Genomic DNA, 24364 nt, shown 5'->3' on the forward strand with positions numbered 1-24364 from the left:
TAATTAACATTAAAATTAATAACGAAGCGTCGATCTGTTCAATTTCATTTAAGTTAGTAAAACACCGGTATGCACACACACCAGCAAGACACGAGCTACTTAAAATATTAAACCCCACACATGTTCTGATTTAAACTCATTGCACAAAACCGTTTAATCATAAACTTGACTGAATAGCCTAAATGTCGTCTTATATACAGAGAGCATTCATTGACGAGGTAATGACAGACCTGTGAGACCGCTGTGTATATCGGCTCTATTGGGCGTGTCGTAGGCGGGGCAATAGCAAACCAGCCAATCGACGAGCAGCTTTTTACTAGACACGTTGGTCTTGACTTACAGGCAGTTAAGAGGGAAATCTATTAAATACATTCTGCCTTAACCAGGTCTAATTGAAAATGTTTCAGATTTAGTGTTTTATTATTCTTCCAAAATATGATCAATTTGTAGCACATGGTAATATACAACTAAGCAAGGAGGATATTAATAGCGCATCTAGTATATTTTGTCATAATATAAACCTAATATTGTCGCGAGTGGAAGGGTTTAAAAGTATTCACGATCTTAAACAAAATCTAAAATCCATTGACACATTTGTTCGTTTACAATTTTAACAGGCACGCAGGTATACGCTAAGTAAATCAAGTATCGATATAGTGAAGCTTCAAAGCTGAATGGATTACGGAATGAGCTGAAATTTGAAGTCGTGTTTTTGTTTCGTGCGTATAGTTGTGAGAGGAAATGTAATGATTTTCAATCGGGAGATACTAGAAAATAATAGCAAGTAAGCAAAAAAAAAAAGACTTGTATGTTTATGAGTGTCAGTGAAATCGAAGATCACAACTAGCGGGTTTAATAGTTAAAAGGAAGGATTTATATCCCAGCGGGACGACTGACTTTTTTGCCACTTCTGGCCGCTGGAACATTTATTGTCACATGGGTTAGAGACTCGAGCCATGGTTATCCGAAGTCAACCCGTCGTAAGCGGGACCAATATCAGATAGCATTGTAGGTACACGTTTTATATACTTTATGTTACTTTAGTAAATTTAAAAATGTATATTTTGAATGCATATTGACGTTTTTTGTCAACGTTGTTGTTGTAATCATTTATATTGTTGTTGTTGTTTTTCTTGTTTTCAGTCTTGCTTCGGTAGTCTTTGCTGGCGATGCATATATGCCGATTAATGCACAGGATTTCTGACAAATATTATAAAGTGTACATACGACATACATCTATACGGTATTCAAATATGTGTGTCCTACTCAGTGTGTTCCTCTTCTTATGCAATAGCCTACGTGCAGGTGTTACTTATTTCTCAAACCTGTAAATGTCAAGTTCGATCAACCTGATCAGTATCACTACTATTTAGTCATGCTATCATGTTCAATTAATGATTTTTTTGCCTTGCGCATGATAAACACAATTACAATTAGGTTGAGAAAGTGTGGCTTAAAGTTTTTGTACGAAATAAATAAACAAACGCCACACGGCGCTGCAAGATTTAAGGTTGTTGTGCTGAATAATTTATGACACATGCCTATCATTAATAGACATTGAAGTTAATGTGGGATTAAATGGTTTGGTGACTTCAATGCGGTAAATATGTAGCATCATAGAATATATCGGACTTAAAATAACCTTTCAGTGACAAAGACGATACATCTTATGATGCTAAAACTGTCCAAAAAGACTACACAATTTAATGATTTACCTACAACGCAGTACAGCCAAGAAAGTCCTATGGTTTAACAATTTTAACTTGTGTAGTAGTCGTAAATCTGTGTTCGCGATTACTTCAAAGCGCATAAGAAGTAATAATTTCGCTGCCCTCGTGTTTTGGTAATCGCGAGGCAATGGGCAATTTGATTTGAAAATAACGAAACCATACGTTTTTCCCGTACCACACATAAAACAGTAGTAAATGTAAATACCACAGCAGTCGGAGCGAGTTATCGTCTATAGACGTCAGTGTCGCGGGATTCGAGCATAGTTTTTGACAATAATTGTTCGCCCGTCTTTCAATGAAGGGAGAAAGAATATCTGCCCAACATTGCTATCAACGTATACTATTGGGTTTTCCGTAGTAAAAAATGTGTTTCTAGCTTATTTACCGCGAATGCAAGCGATTATTAACTTGCCTGAATCATTTATAATACCTGGTGGTTATTTGCTCGTTTGTGTGCTTTATTTGCCATCCACAATGAGCGTCTCTTGACACGTGTTTTTATTACGCTTTTACTAATATAAATATCATCAGATTTGACGGAGGTTTTCGTCATTGATATGAAGAGGTGCATATCTGGAAATTGTCAGACCTTTGATGCACGCAAATATTTGTTTCAAATTAGCCCTGTAAGAGATCTAGGTAATGTCTAGTTCATTTCCAGTTTGAGTTTTTATTTTGTGTTTTCCTGAAATGTTTACAGCAATCATCCAAGGGGTAAAAGCTTCTCCGAAATTCATCGACGAGCGTATACGAGTTAATCTATACGTCTAGACATGCATCTAAGAGAAAACGTGTCGATCTACAGGAAATTGCTAGTTATCAGCACAAATATCTAAATCTTTCTTTTCTGTTTTTACACATAGGACACAAAGTAAAGCATGGAATAAAAGTACTGCAAAATACCCATATGTTATAAATCTCAACTCAATTGAAGGACCGTCCATACTAATATCGCGTACTAGAAGTCTTGTGTTTTGAAAATCTCTGAAACTCGTTAATAAAAAATAATGCCACGTTTACATACTTATTTGGATCAGCAACCAGGATGGTTCAATCTTGTACAAAGTGCACATATTAATCGTATTGTACTGTTTTTAAAATTAATTAACTGACTTTCACGAAATAATCGACTTTCAAATAATGAATATTTGTTCGATGTAATTTTATTTCTTTAAATCTTCGTGAAATCCGCCCCTGTTTTGCGACACCTGTGTTAACAGCTGACAATGAAATTTAGACATAAAAACAGAAGCATTAGCGACGCATAGCATTTAGAGGCATACGTACTAGGCCAGGTGTTAACAATAACTTCGGGCTAACCACGTGCATTTATAAACTCTTCAAAGTCATTTATTTTCTCTCCTTTTTTACAAAGCGGTTCGGGGTTAAATGTGTAAAAGTCGCATCGGTATGAACTGTTGCTTGACGAACTAGTGAACACTGGTCTTTTTATAAGTGCGATGTTTGAAAGGAGAGCAATTCTCGGGTTGTCGCCTTGATTTGCTTCGTACAAGGCTCAGGGGTCACGGAGGCAAGGGACTGAATTTTAGAAAACCGACGTTGAAGACCGTTTGCATTTAAACATTTATGTCTAGTGGACTCTCCCATCCTTCTAAATTGGATCAATTTATTTCCAAATTATGGATGTCTAGCATATTTATTTCTATAGTTAGAATATTTCTTACAGAAATTCCTATAAGCAAACAGCGTAGACCCAGATGAGACGCCGCATAATGCGGCGTCCCATCTGGGTCTACGCTGTTTGCCAAGGCCTTTTTTCTAGACGCTAGGCATAAATGGGTTTACGAGAGCGCGCACACACATACCCACACACACAACAGTATCAACGATAAGATAGTTGAACGTCAAGATCAGACGGTAACTAAAATTAAGGTTGGAAGTGATTAATCGCTAGCTTTTGTGAACAATATGTATAAATACGGGGATATTATTTAAACTTACAAATTAAACGCCATCATACGTGACATATTGCTTCCCGCTTATCTGCGTTTTAAATGATGTTATTCAATACTAAGAATGTGTATCATTCCGAGAAATTAAGTTATATGTATATATTTGGTGTTTAACTTATTTACTAATTCTATGAGTGTAGATTTCATCTAAAGAAGTGATTTCCCAATGACAGTCGAAGCGGACTGTAAGTCTTCTTGTAGAAAATTTAATGATGTCGGGTTTATTTTGAATTAAAGCGACGTTAATGTATACATGTCTTTTGAGATTGACCGATCGTAAGTTTGAATCCCTCTTAAGACGCTAAATTTTCCGAACTTCTTCACTATTTCAAACCTAACTTTTGATTGTACGCTGAAAATCTGAGTTTTGATGAAACATATAAAATACAAAAGACAAAATGCAAATAAGTGTAAATCAATTGCAATTTGCACATTGATAGGCAGAGCTTCCAGACAACAGCATGCGATTCATGGTTTTACCAATCCTGTGCAATGTTCACGCAAACATGTATAACTGATCATAAAACGGTATCTTCGCCCCTTGTTTTAAGCTTGTTAACCCATGTCCAACGTCAATAAATGCACTGTCATCTTTAGTAATAAAAGTCCGATGATTTAAAAAGCAAAAACCCTTCGGCAACGAATGACGAACGTAATCTAAGAACGACATCGATATGATCAGCAAAACGGCAAATACAAATTTATAAAAACGTAAAATGTTCGGTTCATGTGACAGGGACAACTTTTTTTTTTAAATATATCAGTAACAAGGTATTGTAGAAATATAGATATTTTGTCAATTTAAAAAACTCAACTATGTAAATCTTATATCCTTAAACACAGTTTCGATTTTGATGCTATGAAAGAAAATACCTTTTTCACAAAAAAAATGTTTACAAACATGAGGTAGAACAATTAGAGAAGAACTTGGTTAAAGTATATTTAATTATCAGTGCATTTAAGGGGGGATCGGGAGACCTGAAACGAACATTTTATCAACGACAAAACTTTCAGAATCTGATAGGACGTACGGCCATTCTTCGCCAATGGCCACGACAAGAAAGTGATGAAGAGATAACTTTTGTGAACAAGGCAGATTACACGAATAAAACTGTCAGTACGCATAGCAGTAAACTCGATACAGGTTTGCTCAATGCATGCAACGATCTCGTGTGATCGTTGCTATTAAAGAGAATATAAATGATGTTTTATTGACATTCGAGTAATTCGATAATGACATCCTACGCAAAGACCCACTCGAGGCATCCGTAAACAACAGTTGAGGTGCAGTTTGCGGGTACTTCTGATATTTTAGCCGGGTCTGATGAGGACCCTTCGCGACTCAGAGGCACTTTCGTGAGCCATGCACTCGTCTAGGGTTACACTATTACACTGTACTTTAGGCTTGCGCATGGGTTATCAAAGGGGAAAACGCGTGGAATTTCGAACCTTTATGTTGTTCTATCGATGTCCTTCTACTATTTGCTCGAGCGATTAAGGAATTGTAATAGAAACGTCCATTATGACGAGGCGATACATTTTTCGAAATGTTACTTGCACGCAAGGGAATTCTTTGTAGTATTTGTGATCTAGATTTGTTTCGTATAAAAGTACTCAATATACACCCGTGATACAAGATCGTTAGGCTCAAACAATCAGTCAGAATGAAATCGCAACATGAAAGCCATGGACAAAAAATCGATTTAAATGTTATCGATGTAATATCACATTAATATATGAGTACTACCCAAAATAGGAAATCCGCAACACAAACTTTCAATTTATTGAACATTAATAACAAATTAAAAGTCAAGCCCCTTGTTTTAAAAATAACCTATTTGCCTAAATACGTTCTGCCCGAGTAATTAATTGGTGTATTTTGTCGTCGGTTGCTCAACAGAATGCGATGACTAGAGATTTCGCAGGGCGTACGCCAGGGGGTAATTTCGTTATGGCTAGATATCTAGATGGTTGGATATCTTTGATCACGTCAACCCCCGATAGATGTGCAGTTCGAACAAGCGCGTTAATTAGTAGCGCAAGAGCAATGTGGTTTCTATGCATCAACAACCGCAGTTGTATTATTTCATTTAAGTTCTGAAAAGGAAAATCAGAAAACTTCTATCGTACGATCAATGTCATAATATGCTATAAGGGCCCATTTAACGCATTGAAAACTTCTGGTTCCGGTGCGCGTATTCGACCACCAAGTCGACATCTGTTGGAAGTATTTTCTGACAATCGCCACATTGACATTATTAGCACTCTCTCTCATCTTTTTTGTTTTGTTGACAATGCAAACTTTAGTCAAGTATGTATGCATATCGTTCAAAACGCTGAGACGTGTTTTTGTTTTGTAGAGTTCATTTTCCTGCTAAACAGTAACAATCATAGATGTCGACAATCTGTATTATATAATTAATATGTGACAATTGTGACATAAACTTACGTGTTTATTAATTTACGTAACTTAATTGTTGCGTAACTCATCGCATGCACAACATTTCTATGCACGTGTTCAATGTGATTTTACGGAACTGAGTTCATAATCGGGCCCACCATTTAGGGAGTTGGTCAGTGGAAGTCTATATATGCCAGATAATAATATCGTCGATCCTTAAATCTTGTGTCGCAAAATGTTCGTCATCAAATCGAGCTAGATACAGACATCTGCTCACACACCTGAGCGCTGTTTCGGACATTATTCACTAATTTTTATTCGCGATACCCCCTATGTGTTCAAAATTTGCCGAATTTACCAGCTGTAATATGCGAGTTTCGCGTTGTGGTGTCAGAGAATCCAGTTGTACGCAGCTATTTAACAAGACATTTTTATTACACTTTACTTGTAAATGTAAAACGTCTTCAACCATATTTCATTTTCAATGTAAACCACCTGCGCACCAGCGACAACAAAAATGCCTTTCGGTATTTATGTTTCAATTATGAATGTAATTATACGGCACCTAACGGCAACGTCGCTGATATATATCTACGAGCTGGTGCGTTGGAACGCCACTATGCTTGTATGCGCGTTTGACAGCTTCGTTTATAGTCCAGAACAACACACGTGCATGTAAACGTTTGGACATAACAAATAGGTGTGACAGATGTCCTTTGATTCAGTTTTACTTAGATGGCTTCATATATTTAACGACTAATCGCATGATATATAAGGTAACACTTATAACGTTTTGGTGAAACAATCCAGAGTATTTCCGCATACCGCAGTACGTTCTGAGAACCTTCTAACGCGCTCAGCACGTCGTTCACTAGTCCTTTACTATGCACACATTTTTAAATTGAGGAAAATGCATGTGCCGTTTCAATGATTTGTTTCAGAACTATATTACACCTACAATTAAGTTTGCGTTATTATAAAATTCGAAGAAATTACATAAATCTTCACCCTACAACATCAGAGGCTAAAATGCAGCATTCCGAGACTCACGGCTAGTGTCAAGCGGTCTTTAATCTCCGGTATGCATTTCAAAGTCAGTTGTCAGCCTTAAGTCTGGCACGCGCATTTACGCACCTGTTCCAAGTCTCCGATCTTTATCTTGTTCGGAATGACAGGGATTTATCCCCCTTGTCGTTCGCTCTTTATTAAATAGAGGCTTGCAGGCATTTCGCTAATGCCTTCTGTCAATGGTGGTGGATAACGTATTACGTCTAATTGCGATTGTTACAGGCGCGAGACTCTTCTCGATCATTGATTAGTTCGAAAACGCAGAAAAGCTTTTGTTTCAATGTGTCGGCCAGATTTAGAAGCACACCAGGTGCTTGCACTGGACGGAAAATTGCGCGAGAGATGCCGTGGAACGTTTTACCATATCAGCGGGCTTTGGAAATTAAAATGCTTGGAATTGTTGGCCTGAGCACAGCCAAACAAGTAAACAGCAAAATTATAAAAACGTTCTCAATTTATAACTTTTTAATGGAAAAAAAAGCGTTGCGCTTGTCATTTTGTGCTGTTTAAAGTATAACAGAGTATAATAGTATATGGTATAAAAATATCTGATTAAATCTGCGTTTAATAAAAAATAATACGTTTGAACTTATGTTTTCCAAAACTAAAAGACAAAGTGTGCCTAAAAATCAGTATACCTCTAGTCACTGAAAACATTTGGTAATACCTACTCCTCCACACATACACCGTTTGATGCTGCACCATGTATAAACGTATACAAATGTGTCAAGTTCAGATAAGATTTTTATTATTAGATATACCTTGTTGAATAGTAATCGCTTAAATAAACGATTCCTGTATTTTTTGTAAGTGGTAGTTCTGTTAAAGTTTTGAAACCATTCGTTTTATTTATCAACGCTCCGCAGTCCGCACAGGCTTATCAGGGACGACACTTTCCGCTTTTATGTTTTTTTCGTTTACAGAAAGTCTCTTCTTTGCACAAAAATCCACAGGAGGAAAATGTCGACCCTGATTAGCCTGTGCGGACGACAAGATTCTTACATTAATTATTGTGATTATAAATTGATAAACAGTTATGAATTGGACAAACTAATTTCCAAACTTGGGAATATAAATATTATACTCTCGTTTGAAATGTCTAAAATGATCATTTGTCACAAATACGATACTATATTAATAATAGATTACTTGTATGCCTTTAAATGGTTGCCGCTTATAATTGGACTTGTTGTATGGGACACATCATCAGTTTTCTCATTATTTTGTTTTTCGCAGCAAATTTGCTGTACACAACCGATAATTGACAAACTATTTTTGTCTATCACTAATATTGTAACCAGTTTTTCAGCACTTAAATGTTAACCGTATTGAACGACGCATTTTTGATGCGTCACTAATATTTATACAGTTTATCACGAGAAAGAATGGCAATATTTCACACTAAACGCCGTAATGTTTTATGTTATACCGATCGTGTATAATTTCCCATAACACGAAACAGGCAAAAGGTAGACTTAACAAAAGCGATTTATCACTGCAAATTAAATAACACGCAACTTTGTTAAAGAGACCCAGTAGCAATTTTACCAGGCTTACCAATACCTTCAAGTTGGCCGTAACATGATAGTGGCCGGGTCCGGTTACAACGTGGATTTCATTTGAACTCCGGTCGTATTGTTCGACGACTCCCAAACCTGCTAATCACGCCGCGTTGATCGTCGCCTATCGGAACTCTGTACTCAGTTATCTTAATTATTATTATTTGTCATATCTAAGCCCAAGCTATGTGAAATATGCGGCGAAAATGTGTGTTTGTCATTTTCTATTTCAACCGGGCCTTTTAAAAACGAGATCCGTATCTGGATTTGTCATTAAATTATCCCTTTCAATCTCATACACTGCGACGCATTCTTTCAAGCGATTGAGGGTTTGTCCATATGTTAATCGCTGTGTATTAATGATAATTACAAAAAGCCTTTGTGCTTTCGTATGAGAGTGAAATATTTTTTTGAAGTTTTGAAGAGCAAGAGCGATTCCAACACAATCACTCAAGTTACCCCTATTTGCAAACGTTTAGAAGATTGTAAACAGTCAATGTTTCACTTTATTACTAAACCTCTATATTAGACATTACAGAAAGCGAATCTAACGACTTTCTTATCTGGATTAAGTCAGGTATTTCGGCTAATGTTAGCATAACCCTATTCCGAAAGCCTTAATGAGCGGGCGCGTTATCAACTCTTCAGCGAACGTAAGTTAAATTTAAACGTCTGTAGTTGTTAGCTTCCATTAATTTTCCGTCGAGATATTAACACCGGAGTTTTATCCAGGCTAGGGGATAAACTGTGGACAGAGTTAAGTACCTGACAACCACGTCCTTCGTCGCTAGCCTCGTTATCGCGAGTTATTGTTCCACTGTCATTCTGAACCTATTACTCCCCATACAAAAGAGCATAACTTACAAACAGTAAACCCGAGAATATTTATGTACTTAGGATAAATCGCGTCCTTTATGGGATGGAGTTCATAAACTCCGTCAATTTTCAATTTGGAGGATTTGCGATGCGATTAGGGACCGTAAACGTTGCACAACGTAACAGTGAAGCTTCGACAAACTTGCCATCGAGATTCGGGAAAACGTCCGAACGTCCTTCGACACAAAGTTGACTAAAATGTTGATGAAGGGGAAACGTTAGCAACTCTATTTCATTGCTTAAATTACACCAAAGCTGCTTAAGCATTTAAAGCGAAGGTTCATTAAATGTGCAGTGAAGTGGCATTGTCAAGAGTTCGCGCATTTACAGCATCAAGAACATGCTAACAAAATGACACGTTGTTCCCTGTAAAAATGCACCTATTAATTACCCGACGTGTAATGAGTAAGTTATATATGTTTATAAGACAATTCAAGCGAATTATATGGTCTATAAACTAGCCATGATACTCTAAACATGTTATTTTAACGACAGGCAGTGATATTTTAACTAGTATAATACATACTGAGCAAAAGGTATAAATGCGTGGTTCGTTCAGATGACACTGTTTGACAATTTTAGTTGCATTTATCCGCAGATTATGGCTTTTATTGCTCATAAAGTTTGTGGTTTCAGTTTCATTCCACAATAAGGAGAATTAACGACCCCAAATCCTATTAAGCTGATAAGCAATGAAGCGAGATAGTATCCGATTTTCTCGTTAGCATTTTGTTCACCTTGTTTTTTATCACTATTGCAACTTACAGTTTTAGTAAATAAAACTCATAATGTGCATGATTCTATTAGCATAGGATAGATTTCGCTGGTTATCCGATTGCTGCCGATGAATGAGGGAGAAATTTTCGTTTCTGCGCGTCGATTAATATTTCCGAAGATACATGTAGTCGTCAAAGTTGGCGATTCAAAATGAAAATAAAAAAAGCTAGGCAAGGATGTCCGTTTTTTCCTTAAAATATATTGTTCGCTGAAAAACTGTTAACACTGTCATTAGGGTCTTATTCATACTTTGTGAACAATTAAAAACACTGCCAAGATTATTCTTTAAAACAAGATATATAGCATATTTCATATGATGATCGATGCACCGACTTTTATTCTTTAACACGCCTTAACCCACTTATGCCTAGCGTCTAGAAAAATGGCCTTGGCAAACAGCCTAGACCCAGATGAGACGCCGCATGATGCGGCGTCTCATCAGGGTCTTTGCTGTTTGCTTAAAGGAATTTCTGTAAGCAATATCTAAATATAGAAATAAATATACTGGACATCCCTAATTTTGGAAATAAATTGATCCAATTTAGAAGGATGGGAGAGTCCACTAGGCATAAATGGGTTAAATATATTACAGTTTCATCACTCAACACAACCTATCACACATTTTATTCAGATCTACTGAAGCGGCATTTCAACGGTTTATAATGAATAGTATTGTTAAAAATATCATATTTCAAAAGTATGTATTATGGGGTTTCTTAACACATAAGTATTGTTTTGTATAAAGCTCAACAAAACATTCATTTTATATAAAAAGTTTTCACCGGGGACAATTTAAGCGGGCGCGTTAAAATCAGTGTTATTAGTAAAATCGTTACGAATGAAATGAACATAAATAACCTCTATATGCATGAGCACTATCGATAACGAGACTGGAGATGAGTAAATCACTAATTTAAGATGATTTTTGTAGACGAGAGTTCGAATCCCACTTGAGACACGGTCATAAAAAATACTGTGATCGTGTGCATATTTTTTCATAATTTCATCAATAAAACGTCGTATCTGGATAAAAATCTACCGGAAAATAGGGTATATAATACGTGTGAAGATTTACGGAGGAAATGCCGTCGATATTTTTCTTAAAGCCATCGTCTATTCGACAAAAATCGTACAAATATACATGTATAATATATACCGTACTTATGTTGCACAATCGCACGACGTTTGATGAAACCAGAGCGTTTAAAAAAAACAACAAAACACAATGCATAGCGTCAATATATGATAAATAAATATTGGTTGCACAATGTCATCGTATATCAATCCTTTAATTGATACCTTATTGTTTATAGTTTAGTTTAATAGTTTATTTCAGTCTCACTGTTCATGATACATAATATTTACATATACATTCAATAAAACAATCATGAAAAACTTTCTAAAAGAAATATGAGAGACTCAATATTCATGTTTACATTCTTAGTACATTAGACGAACATTAATATATTGGCAAAGCAGAAAAGATGATTGTGTGAACAGTAAGGGAATAAAATACCCGCGATACAGCTTTTGTCGTTATTGCCCTTTGCTGCGTTTTCAGTTCAAAGAAAGTAGACAAAAACATACTACAATGGCCAATTATACTATGAATAACAATATCTACGGATGGCATGAAGTTGGTCAAAACCCTATTTCACAGGCATCTTTAACCTCTTACCATTTATAATATAACTGTATACAAGTAAAAACAAGTATTATACATTTTCTTATTTTAAAGCAAGTTATAGCAAACGTTATATTTTGTTAAAGCTAGTTAATATTTTACAAGTAACTCGTGTGAGTTTGTTTAACTTTATCAGCTTTATAAAAAATGCTACATTACAAATATGTTTATTGTTTTTAATTCAACATTATTCGTTTAAATACAGGTCTAGTTTTTTTTTCAATATAACAGTTATGACGTTAAAGGGGCCTTTTCACAGATTTTGGCATGTTTTGAAGTTTGTCATTAAATGCTTTATATTGATAAATGTAAACATTTAATCTAAAAAGCTCTAGTAAAACATCAAGAATAAAATTTAAAAAAGGAAAATAGTAGCCCGCAGCAGGGCTCGAACCAGTGACCCCCGGAGTCCTGAAGTAAAAACCAATTAGACCGCTCGGCCATCCTGCCAAGTATTTATATAAGATGTATTTTATAGTTTATATAAGCAATCTTTGTAGTTTCGCAAAATTAAAGTGATATTATGGGCATTTTTCACTGTTAAATTGAGCTGAAAAGAATTAACAGGTGAAAAGAGTAAGTTAAAATGTGGTTCTGACCAATTATCTGCAACTCATCTTTCTACCAGTTGTTTATAAAAATAAATATTTTATTATATATTTTACGTGACCCACCCAGTCCTGTAAGCCGAAATGATCCATAAACAAAATGGTGTCTTTGTGTCGTATAAACGAATCTGCACTAAAACTAAATTTAGGTTAACATTGTAGATGCGTGATCAGTTGTCAAACGGAAGTACGTTGATATTCAAATGCATTATTATTCTCTTTCCGGGATATTGTTTTAGTATGTTGATGCTGCATTAACAAATATAAGTGTATATTAAGTGAAAACACAAAAAAACAACGGTTGCGATAGACACCTATTAACTGTTAGATGCCCATAATATCACTTTAAACGACAACAACAGAACTCTCCAAATTATTTAATCGTTTCGCGTTGCAACGCTTTATAATTTTCAGATGTTTAAATCGTCAAAAGATGCATATATTGGCTATATTAGACCATGGTAAATGTTCAGTATTACTGTTTCCTCACAAATATCATAACTAAAACAAAAATTTGCGAATCTAAAACAACTTTTTTCAATGTGTCAAATTACCAAAACGTGAAAAGATCCCTTTAAAACGATTGGTAGAATTACTAATGTTTCATATTCCTTGTTAAAATGTGAATGTGTGTCATTAAAGAAAAAAGCGTGAATAACACTGATGTTTGACAAGGATAGGTCGATTTTAATTGATCTTCGATTAAAGTCACTTTAATGAGTAAACTTGTTCAATCAACGATCATTTATTTACTCATTCGAATGTGTTGTGTCACTTCCCCAAAATGACAATTTATTGATTTCTGAGCGGCAATTATTACTCAGCATTTTTTTCGAATTTCGGTAAAATCATTATTTTATTATTTCATTTCATTATTTCAGTAAAGAAACGTGTATATTCCAATATAACGATACACTGACTAACTGTCAACTAAGACCGAAAATGATAAAATGTATAGCACTCACTCTGTTTGCTTGAAGTGAAATATAATATAATAACTATTTATTAACGTTTTTGAACACCAATAACATACATGCTATATTCGTAAATATGACCAAACCCTCGTTAATATATTTTAGATCTAGTTAAATATACATATACGTAAAATGAAAAACAAAATTGCTTACATGCATGAAATGTATATGTTTACCGGTCATTTCTAGTACAGCTCGAGTAGAATTTATTGTTGGCATTGGTAAGTATGGTTACCAGATAATGTCCAGTCACTTTAATGACAACTGCCACACGAGATCTAGACGATTGGCAGAATTACAACCCCCACCCCATGTCACTGATTACATTACCAGAGAAGTTGTTTCTTATTGTTAAGAATACAAACTTATCCTTTTATCGCAAAATATCAGAGATTGAAATTTATCTACTGATCTTCAATTTGGCGCTACAAAGTACCCCTTTGATGCACACACAATCAGTGAAATGGAAATAATTTTTAGTGAAAAATCTCTTGATGGAGTACGCTTATGTGCAGGAAGACTGATATCGTATAATAGAGAAACGTTGCAACTTTAAATAGTCAACAATTGTGCTTTAATTCCATCGTAAAATCAGTATAAAGCAATCTCTGTGTCAGAATTTTTATATTCTTCTTTAGAAAAAAAGTGTTACATATAAATTTAAGTTAAGAAATAAAAGCAGGTGCTCATTTAAAAAACAACAACATTTTTATTAGAGAATTAAAATAAAAACAACAAACTATACTATTTTTATTGCATTTTTACACTAGATTAACAAAAGTGAAAGGTATGTGACACTTCTATCACTAATTATTTTCAGTTTGTTAACACTTACATTCTTCTAAAAATTAAAGAATTGGTAGTCTTCAACAAGTGTGATTCGCACCTTTTACTAATTGCAATCAAATTTGGTACCAGATTTTTAGGCTTGGGCTATTGTAACATATGCGGTAAAACCTGTTTCGCCCCTTGTGTTCTGATCGATTAGTTTATATCACGTAATCTAGCAATCCTTTAATCTTCGCTTCTTCCTCATTTTGAACCATGATTGACCATATTGACTTCTGGAATTCAAACAATACGCTCAATAATTGGGAATATATATAAATCAAAAGATGGATCACATTAAAAACATTCACTTGCGGATTATAACTTTGTCAAGCTTGTTAATTGGATTAATAGCCAGTGAAAACCGTAAGTATTGTGCGTAGTGTGTCTTATTGGGGAATTTAAAAGTTAAATAAAAAAGTGTATAATATAGTAATCGTGTTAAGTGATTTAAGTTTAAGCGTTTAGTTTTAAACAAACAATTTAACTTGTTCAAAGTATGATGGGTGTTGAGCGCAATGCGAATAAAACCGAAATGGATAGTGACCGGATTTTTTTAAAACTAGTAATGTCTATTGCATGTAGTCTAAAACATAAGTATTTTCTTTTGAGAGAGATTCTAAATTTTGGCATTTTCATTTCATTCATGCTTGTGGGGAGAAAAAAAAATTGCACGTTATTTTGCCCTACTACAGCTCATTCAGAAAGCAGTGTATTGTCTGTATGAAAACCCTCATTACTCTGCGGTATTTGTAAAATGTGAAGTACGCGTTGAAACGGGAGGTGGAGGAATCGCTTATGGTTTATGACATAAACAAGGGTTCTATAAAGAAATCGAACAGGCTTGTTTCTAATTGACGTTTAATCCAAACCACAGCACGTTGGTTAGCGAACAACGCGCAAATACAACTGTATTTCTAAAACAATGTTAATGTCGTCAGCAGTTGCTATAGCGATCTATTGTAACGCCGTGGCGATACGGTCCACATTGCCAGGGATGTATTATTTAATAAACATCCAACTATTTTGGGGTATCCTGGCATGAGCGTGAAGTTGATTTGGGGATGTTGTTTGGAAGCACTGTCCAAGTCTTCATTCAGCTTCGTAACTGCGCCTATAAATATGTACAAACATACTTGTGGAATGCGCGGGAAAATCCCAAAGGGTTTATACTTGTTAATGAATTTAGGTCCAGGAAAAAGAAGGTATAATAAATTGATAATGACGTTTGAAGGCTTTACGTAACAACGATTTAAGTGCTATATTTTTTTTTCAAAGAACTAGTTATACTTCGGGAAATAATCTATTACAGAATTAAACAATAATTCGAGGTTGCGTTTATATATTGTTTGTAAATGTACTGAATTCCGGCCTAACATTTCACTAGAGTCCACGCGTATCATCTTATTATTTTTGTTCAATTGCGTTTTAATTAAGTCTTTAATAATTTAAAACAGCAAAAACAATCACGGGTCAGCAATTGCACGCACAAGATCGGCGCATATCCTAGAACGATATAGATTCCATTGCCGTATGAAGTCATAATGTTTTGATTAGCAATGATATGCCCACGATTGGAAGCATAATGAAGCGACAACTAGCCTGTAGATAGGTATGCGATTTTGAGATTGATTTTTTAATAATGGGATTAACAGGCTGGATTACCCCGGTAATAAGATTATGCAGATAGCGTGATTAATCGCCGCTGACTTTGGCCGCCAGTCCGCCTGTCTGTACGCCAACGATAATGTCAACGCATGAACTCTAGAAAAACATGATCTAGTCGTCTCCCACACCTCAAAACGGCAGAAGTATCTGTGTGCTTTATGCTAGTTTATACAATTAATTTTAGTTAAATAATTTGAGAATAATAAATATTTTGTTTCCATTCGCGAGTACCCAAGGCTAGTTTTTTCTTCTACAATTTTATCAATTGAATGACTTTGTGCTAAAACTTGACCATATTCATTTTTGTGTACATGCCTTTGAAGTGTATCTAATGATCTAACAACCTAAAATAGTGGACAGGCAGATGTGAGTTGATAAGATGGCTTACCAGTGTAACCATCGAAGTACGTGTGCTTGTTTAAATGCTTATATTCAAACAATACAATTTTGAACGATTATTTTCATTTCCCTATTTTCTGTACATATCTGGAAGATGAGCCATAGATTATATCCTACGTTAAACATGTACACAACGTTCCACCAAAGTCAACAAAAGTTTGGTATTTTAATTTAATAAACAAATATTTATAAATTCGTTTAAGTGTGAATTTTAAGGTCAACAGGTTTTGATACACTTCGCTGAAATATTTTGCCATTTTAACATGATCGTAATCACTTTTACTATTTCCCCTGACAGTGGCAAATCATTAATTGCATTAATTGAAAATTGCCTGATCATCGATCCTTAATTAGATTAATTGAGTTGCGAAGTGTCTAATTACTCAATTGACGACATCTTTAAGATGTTTATGGAAGGTCGTTATATTGGGTTTGCTCAAACTTTGACACGTTGAGAAAGTGTGCCACGATTCTAACTTTTTGGCAGCGGGTTATAAAACCTGTTGCTCGACCAATTTTTACAGTTAAAAACTATTTGCGGAAATCGAAGAAGTATCTGTTTTGTAAGAAAAGAAAAATACATACGGGCTATTTGATCATACATCATTGAGGATTTATATGTCTTGAAAATCATAGGTAAATAATAATAATAATAATCAAAATAACAACAATTATAATATTTTACTTATATGTGATATGTGATCATTATTTATGTACGAGCTTATGTTTCACACATTCTCTAAAAACAATGATATTGTGTAGGATATCGAAATAAAAAAAATGTGGTATTTAAATTGTGTTAAACTTTGAGTATGAGTATACGCTTAATATTAGCTATGACAATCAAGCACACCTGTTGTTTTCTTAAATCTGTTAGTAATACTCCGCAAATTAACACCTGCGTGCATCACACAACCATTTGAAAGTAAATTGTGAAATATGTGTTTTGCCTTTGGGCTATTGTAAGGTAAAGATCTATTTAATGATTAGCGTGAGCAATGTATAGTTGCGCTAATGATGACAATAATGAGAATGATGCGGGAACATATGGGCATTTTTATTGAGCCCTCAATTTTATTGTCCGATTCCGTTTTGTTCTGATATGGGGATAGGGTTCAAAAGCGTATTTAGGGTGAATATATTTATCAAATCTGATTAACTCGGTCCATATAATACCTATCTCTTCAAACATTGTAACCACTACAAACAAAGGGTTTACCGTTAACGGGTCTAGTGGTCAACAAAAGATTGCGTGCTTACCGCGGCTCTACGTTGAAGTTCGGTGCGTCGGCAGGAAAAACGATGGGTGGGATACAGTTTTAATTTTGGGGTGGAGTTTATTATAAAATTGAGCGGGCGGCTGTTGCACGTGGTTTGATGGATGGTTGCTCGGTAATCAGTACATCGCTCATTGTTTGATCGAGTTAGTAATGGCTTATTATAGAAATACCTTTGTAATGCTTCATTCAGCTCTTACGTCTTGTCGATACTGATTTACAACAGAAACACAAAGCGCTGAAAAGGTACTTAGAAGCCAAGAAAATTGTGCGCTAAATTCGGTCCGAACTAATAAACAGACATTTTATATGTGCACTTTTTGGCGAAAATTAATGCGTTTTCATAAATGAAATGGTTCTACTATTATCAAAACATGTAACTCTTTACGCTAAGCTTTTTTTTATTAGTGTATAACTTTAATATATATCACATGATCGTATTTGTGTATTTCCAGGCATTTTCACAATGAACCCGAGATACAGCTGTTGCCTATTAGTACTCTGCGTGCTTGTGCTGGAGAGCCAGATACCGTCTACTAGCGGCCAGTTCGCCGGCGGCCGCTCGTCGTCGTCGGCCCCACCGCCCGCCCTCACGGAGCAGCAGAAGAGACGCGCCGTCGAGGCGCTGGAGTCGAGCCTTCTGACGATGTTCGGTTTCTCCCGCCGACCGCGCCACAACCGAGGGGAGATCGTAATTCCCCAGTACATGATCGACCTCTATCGGCAGGAGAGCGGGGATGTGGAGACGGACATCCCCTCCATCTTCTCGAGGCGTCAGGGCGCCGTGCAATCAAACACTGTGCGCAGCTTCTTCCATGAAGGTAATTATTCCACTATTCTCCGTGTTGGAATAGCTTTTACGGATAGACCTTCTATGACAAAAATATGTAGAATGGAATATGATGAAATGTTTGTTCTCGTGAAGTAAAAATACTTTACCAGATTGACTGATTTGACGCAGTTAGTAATTGAATATTGTGTTAACAACCATATAGTTAGGTATTGAATACGTTTTTCAGAGTGTCGAAAAAATACACTCAAGTCTACATTTTTTTAAGATTGAGAAAGTTGACGAGAGTGCGTTGCGATTTGTATTTTATAGTTCTTCCTTGTAATAAATCGTCTCGGTTCTCAATGATGATGCAGCGTATCAAAATTTAAAGCCCGGAAAGCACTATAATCCTGATTTCGAAATGAAAGTGATTAATTAGCCATAGATGCTATATCCACGTTTACCACTGTGTCACCGCTTCGCTGACACGTCCTACAACATCATTGAAACGTTGTTAGTTTCCTTAAATAGAGACACTGGAACATATCAACGCCGCATCCGGATAAGAAAAAAAGTGACACTTTAAACTAGGTCGTCACTTATGTATAGTTAATGCCTTAATTTAACGCTTTATTTGTCTTTATTATTATCTTCACTTTGAAAGACGAGAATAAAATTCAGTCTTCCCAGATATTTACATTTTTGTTTTTAAATATGTACATATTTGACAAAACGCTAAGCCACTCGCAAATATTTGATTCTGATTTTAAATATATATTTTTTGCTTTTTGTCAGACACGCTTCACAACAAAGGTTGCCATGAGGATACATGCGCGCGCATTTGGTTCAACGTGTCCGCGATCCCGGATTCTGAGACGCTTGCAGACGCAGAGTTGAGGATCTTCGTACAACGAAACAACACACACGAACCAAACAGTGATAAAGTATTAAAACACAAAGTTCAGTTGTTCGAAATCATGAGGCCAGTATCATCGGGCGTGGTCGCGCCCATCAGTCGATTGATAGATGTTCAAAATATAGAAGTGACTAATTCGACTTGGATAACGGTCGACGTTTTACCCGCAGTTTTAAAGTGGAAAAATAAGCCACGGACAAATTATGGCTTGGAAATTCGCCTCGTTCCTTTTAGCGATTCAAATTCTCCAACTAAACACGTGCGGTTGCGTCGATCAGCAGAGTCTAGTGACAATGAGTGGAATTTACAAAGACCATTGCTAGTGACTTATACGGACGATGGGAAGGCGTCTGTGTCCCGGCCGAAGCGAGCGACTGAGGCGGGAACAAGCACAGGAAGTAGTGATATTAAGAAAACTGACAATAACGAGACAACAACGCAACCAAATAAAGTGAAGCGAAAAAAGTGCCCAAAGGGCGCCGAAGGCACTGAATGTAGAAAACAGCGTAAAAAGGAGCGCAGGCGCCGAAAGAAGGAACAGCGGGAGCAGGAGCGCAGAGAACGAAAGCGAAAAGCCAAAGAGGAGAAGAACAAGAATAAGAAAAATAATAAGAAGAATCCCGACGGAAAGGAAGTGCAGGGACACAAAAACTTGTGCCAAAGAAAGGATTTACACGTAGATTTTAGTGACGTCGGCTGGAACGACTGGATAGTAGCGCCGCTTGGGTATGACGCTTACTATTGTGACGGCGGCTGCCCGGTGCCGCTCAGTGACAGTTTAAACGCCACGAATCACGCTATAGTGCAAACGTTAGTGAACTCGGTGGACTCTAGAGCGGCACCGAGCGCTTGCTGCGTTCCCACCACGCTCAGTGCGATTTCTATGTTATATCTGGACGAGTTTGGTAAAGTGATACTTAAACAGTACGCCGATATGGTGGTGGAGGGCTGCGGGTGTCGGTGAGGGGGTGACGGCGTGGGAATCTGTCTCCAAGGGAACCAAGTGTGTTCCCCGTCTAGTGTTTACAAGAACGGGTCAAGGTCGACGTTGTACCGACGTCTTCCTTTCGTTACGTTTCGTCATGTTGCGTTAACGTTAACGAGTAAAATTGTGCTATATTTACGCTGTTTTTCTATTTGTTGAACGTTATAGAGACGTACAATGCTAGTTTATACTAGTTTTTTTTATACTAGTAATTTGCGAAATGTGTTCGATCGAGCTACCGAATATATGTAATGATATCAGATAGCAGCAGGATTTAGGGAGTGATGTTATTAGTCTTAGTGCTCAGTAGGAAACATGAAGGTGGCGGGGCCTGCCGGTAGATATGAACGCGTGACATCAGTTCGCGTACCAGTGCTCCGTTGTTAATGTGAAATAACACGCTTCACGCAACATGTACTCGTATATGTATATAATAATAATGTATATATTTATTTTAACGACAAAATGTTTATTTATAATTACGATATGTTATTATTGTATAGTTGTTATTCTATTGAATAGTGAAAATGGTTTTGTTGCAGATTATTTTTGTTTCTGATTATTATATGTAGAAATTCTTCCGAAGAAATGAGCAAAAAATAAATGAGAAATGAAATTTAAAATTGTCTGCCTTCGCTTTTATGGCGTTTTTCATTTTGTGCGCATGGGTGCATATGCTTCAAATACGAAATGAGAATTGTTAATTTAGAAACAGAAAGACCTGCAAAATTGGACGAAATGTATAGTTAAAGTGATATTATGCGCATTTTTGCTGTTGAATTGAGCTGAAAAGAATTAACAGGTCAAAAGAGTTAATTAAAATGTGGTAACTGACCAATTATCTGCAACTCATCTTGCTACCAGTTGTTTATAAAATATATATATTATATTCGATATTTTACATGACTGTCCCAGTCCTCTAAGCCGAGCGGAACTGTCTTTTTATTAGGATCGGAGTTAGTGTTTGTGTGTCTTATGAATAGATATCGTTGCAGGAAATTAAAATGATCCGTAAAACAAAATTGTGTCTTTGTGTCGTATGAACGAATCTGCATTAAAACTAAATATAGATTCACAGTGTACATGCATGATCAGTCGTCAAACAAAAGTACGGTTGATATTCAAATGCATTTTTTTCTTTTTCCGGTATATTTTTTTAGTATGTTGATGCTCCATTAACAAATATAAGTATGTTTGAAGTTAAAACACCAAAAATGAACAACGGTTACGATAGACACCTATAAACATAGCACATACTGTTAGATGCGCATAATGTCACTTAAAGCTTTCAACAGAAGGTAAACATCAAACAACAATACATACGTCGTTTATATATACATGTTATAATAGTTGCGAGAGAAATAATGCAATAGTTTACATGAGAATCGTCTATTCAGTAAGCAATTCAAGATAAATAACAAGAATGTATTTGTACAAGCAAACTGCACATACCGAATTTACCTTAGGAAATGGGACACGTGCAATAATAAAGATCATCGCGGTTTATATAATAAAAGTATTTCAAAAGACACGAGCGTATATCTTAGTAACGCATGAAAGTGAACAGGTAATTTGAATTATGTTCATTTTGTGACGTGTGTATAACAAATTCAGAAAACGCTGACGATTCCAAAGTATTTTGTTGAATTGTAAATATAATCCGAATCTCATAGTGTACGAATAACGTTACACATTTCAGACCATGTTCAAACCTTCGTGTAATGTGATGAACGTTCATATTAAAGAAAAATAATGAATTTTGGAAATCAACACTTTCAAACAATCAAGTAAAATACATTAATTAAGCTTTATTAGCATTGGTGCCTCTTAAGTCGTAGAGATCGGATTCCATACGTAGTGATTCACAGTAACTCAATACCCCATACGACGGGGTTCAAAAGTGCCGCACTATTGTTTCAAACGCTCAATGCCACACTAATGACATATTTGATTTCTACATTATATGTGAAATCATACTCGTTAAGAAACATACATGTATACCGATACGATGAATATAGTTTCTCACCGTGTCATTATATCAGCTCGACCCCCGAAAACGAAACAACAAATCGTTGTAAAGTATACTGAATGGTTCGTAAAAAGAAACCAATGCAAATAATGTAAAATAGCAAAGTACCAATTGTCGCCTTTAAATCACATTCAAATGTTGTCTAAATGCTTTACACTTACAGGGTTATTTTCAAATTCGGAATTTTTTCATGTCCTGTAATAAAACAGAAGTCAAATTCAACTTAATCGTGGCCTGGATATTTTAATCGATTTAACAGTGAGGCTAGACCACCATCACTATAACAGCCAACAATTACGAAGCAACTAGAATCCACAAGAGTCATGCTGTTAATTTGATTAATCTAAACTACAGACCTACTGGTGAGTATTTTCAACCGTAAATGGATTCATTTCAATTATAACTTGATCTGACGGTAATAAATACACATTAAGCGAATAAATTAATTTTACCGTGATTTTCATAAATCCTTCAAATATAAACTATAATGCCTTAATACCCTTGCGGCTAAATCATCCGTGGATTATGAGATAGTTGACACCCAAGTTTTTCCACACAAAGAGAATTTATGGACTGCAGTGGGTCTTGTAAGCAAGACCGAAGCAGTTATAGGAATGAGATAAATAAATATGTACTAGAAAAGTGGTATGAATGCGATATTGTCGATCATAGTTATTATAAGTGTGATATTTCAAATTGATTCATTTGTGTTTTTTTCCGGTGACCATGCCTTGTGGATGTATTATAAGGTGGCTAAAGCGTAATGCGTTCCCGTGAACACCCTTATGAAAAATATAAGGGACAGTCTTCAAGAATTCTTTTCTACCTGGTTCTTACAGAAATATGATCGACATTCTTAAAACTGAACTGATTCGAGAGGGTATTAATATTTGGATATATTTTTTATTACAACATTCTTTATTTGTTGATAACAAGACCCAGCAACATAGTTAAGTATCCGGTATTAAATGCAAGCACAGCTTTATTTCTATTTGCGTCGAAGTCAATTATAAATCGTCAAGTCTAAGAACAAGCATGCCCAGTAACAGAATCGATAACAATTTGGAACGCTTACCAGATAAATTGAAGCAGAAATAACTACCAGGCAGTACTTGTTGACTGGAGTTAATTGGCCTTGTATGCCATGCGTATCCTTATTATACCGTTATAGCATTATGGTCCTGAGTAGCCAATAAATATTTCAGACAATAAACGTGATTAAGAAATCCTATGTCATTCCTGTTTACGTGCGATAATCTTGTACGAATGATAAGAGAGTCAAGCATAATTGAACAAATCCTGCTTTAAATGAAATTATGCATGCATTTCAATGTAATGTTTGATGTTGTTGAACACGAAATAAAAAGCGTAAACTTTTGTATTGGACAAATAATCGAAATTAAAATACACGTACACATCGTTTAAAAACGCAAGGAATAAGACATTTTGGTAGACGTAATGGTAACCGCAATGGTGAATCTTGATTCTATAGCTGAAGGAGAGCTAATCAGAGCTGCGCATTGAAACCAACATGATGTAATTGGTGTTAAATGCGGAAGTGTAACCAAATACAGTGTACATCTACACATAGTGATCAGTATTCTGTACAATATGTTATAACTGAATGGTCATCAGTCCACAATATCCAGAAATAGTCATAATGAAATCGAAATTTAATTTTCGTTTTATCGCTGTAAAATAACACAAATGTTTTTCAATTAAGCACATGTAACAAAGATTGTTTGTCACAGAAGATACTCAACGTAGCACAGATTTTGTTCGTTTAGCAAAGTCAACAAAGATGTTTTACTATTGCTTAAAGGTTACACAGATGTTTTGC

General features: G+C 35.7%; 1 protein-coding gene across 1 annotated transcript; it reads left to right on the forward strand.

Moving 5' to 3' along the window:
* The first annotated feature begins 262 nt into the window (after positions 1-262).
* LOC127875296 (bone morphogenetic protein 2-like) lies at positions 263-21118 on the forward strand. The gene is made up of 3 exons (XM_052420267.1): positions 263-1008; positions 18278-18643; positions 19390-21118. The coding sequence occupies exons 2-3, from the start codon at positions 18289-18291 to the stop codon at positions 20472-20474; spliced, it is 1440 nt and encodes a 479-aa protein (XP_052276227.1). The 5' UTR covers positions 263-1008; positions 18278-18288; the 3' UTR covers positions 20475-21118.
* The last annotated feature ends 3246 nt before the right edge of the window (positions 21119-24364 follow it).

Source organism: Dreissena polymorpha, chromosome 3 (assembly GCF_020536995.1).
Source record: "Dreissena polymorpha isolate Duluth1 chromosome 3, UMN_Dpol_1.0, whole genome shotgun sequence".
In the NCBI taxonomy this organism is placed as follows: Eukaryota; Metazoa; Mollusca; class Bivalvia; order Myida; family Dreissenidae; genus Dreissena; species Dreissena polymorpha.

Excerpts from the sequence above, each read along its gene's own strand:
- LOC127875296 (XM_052420267.1), top strand. The coding sequence starts at position 18,289 with ATGAACCCGAGATACAGCTGTTGCCTATTAGTACTCTGCGTGCTTGTG. Across the intron at positions 18,644-19,389 it reads GCGCAGCTTCTTCCATGAAG|ACACGCTTCACAACAAAGGT; the intron begins GTAATTATTCCA and ends GCTTTTTGTCAG.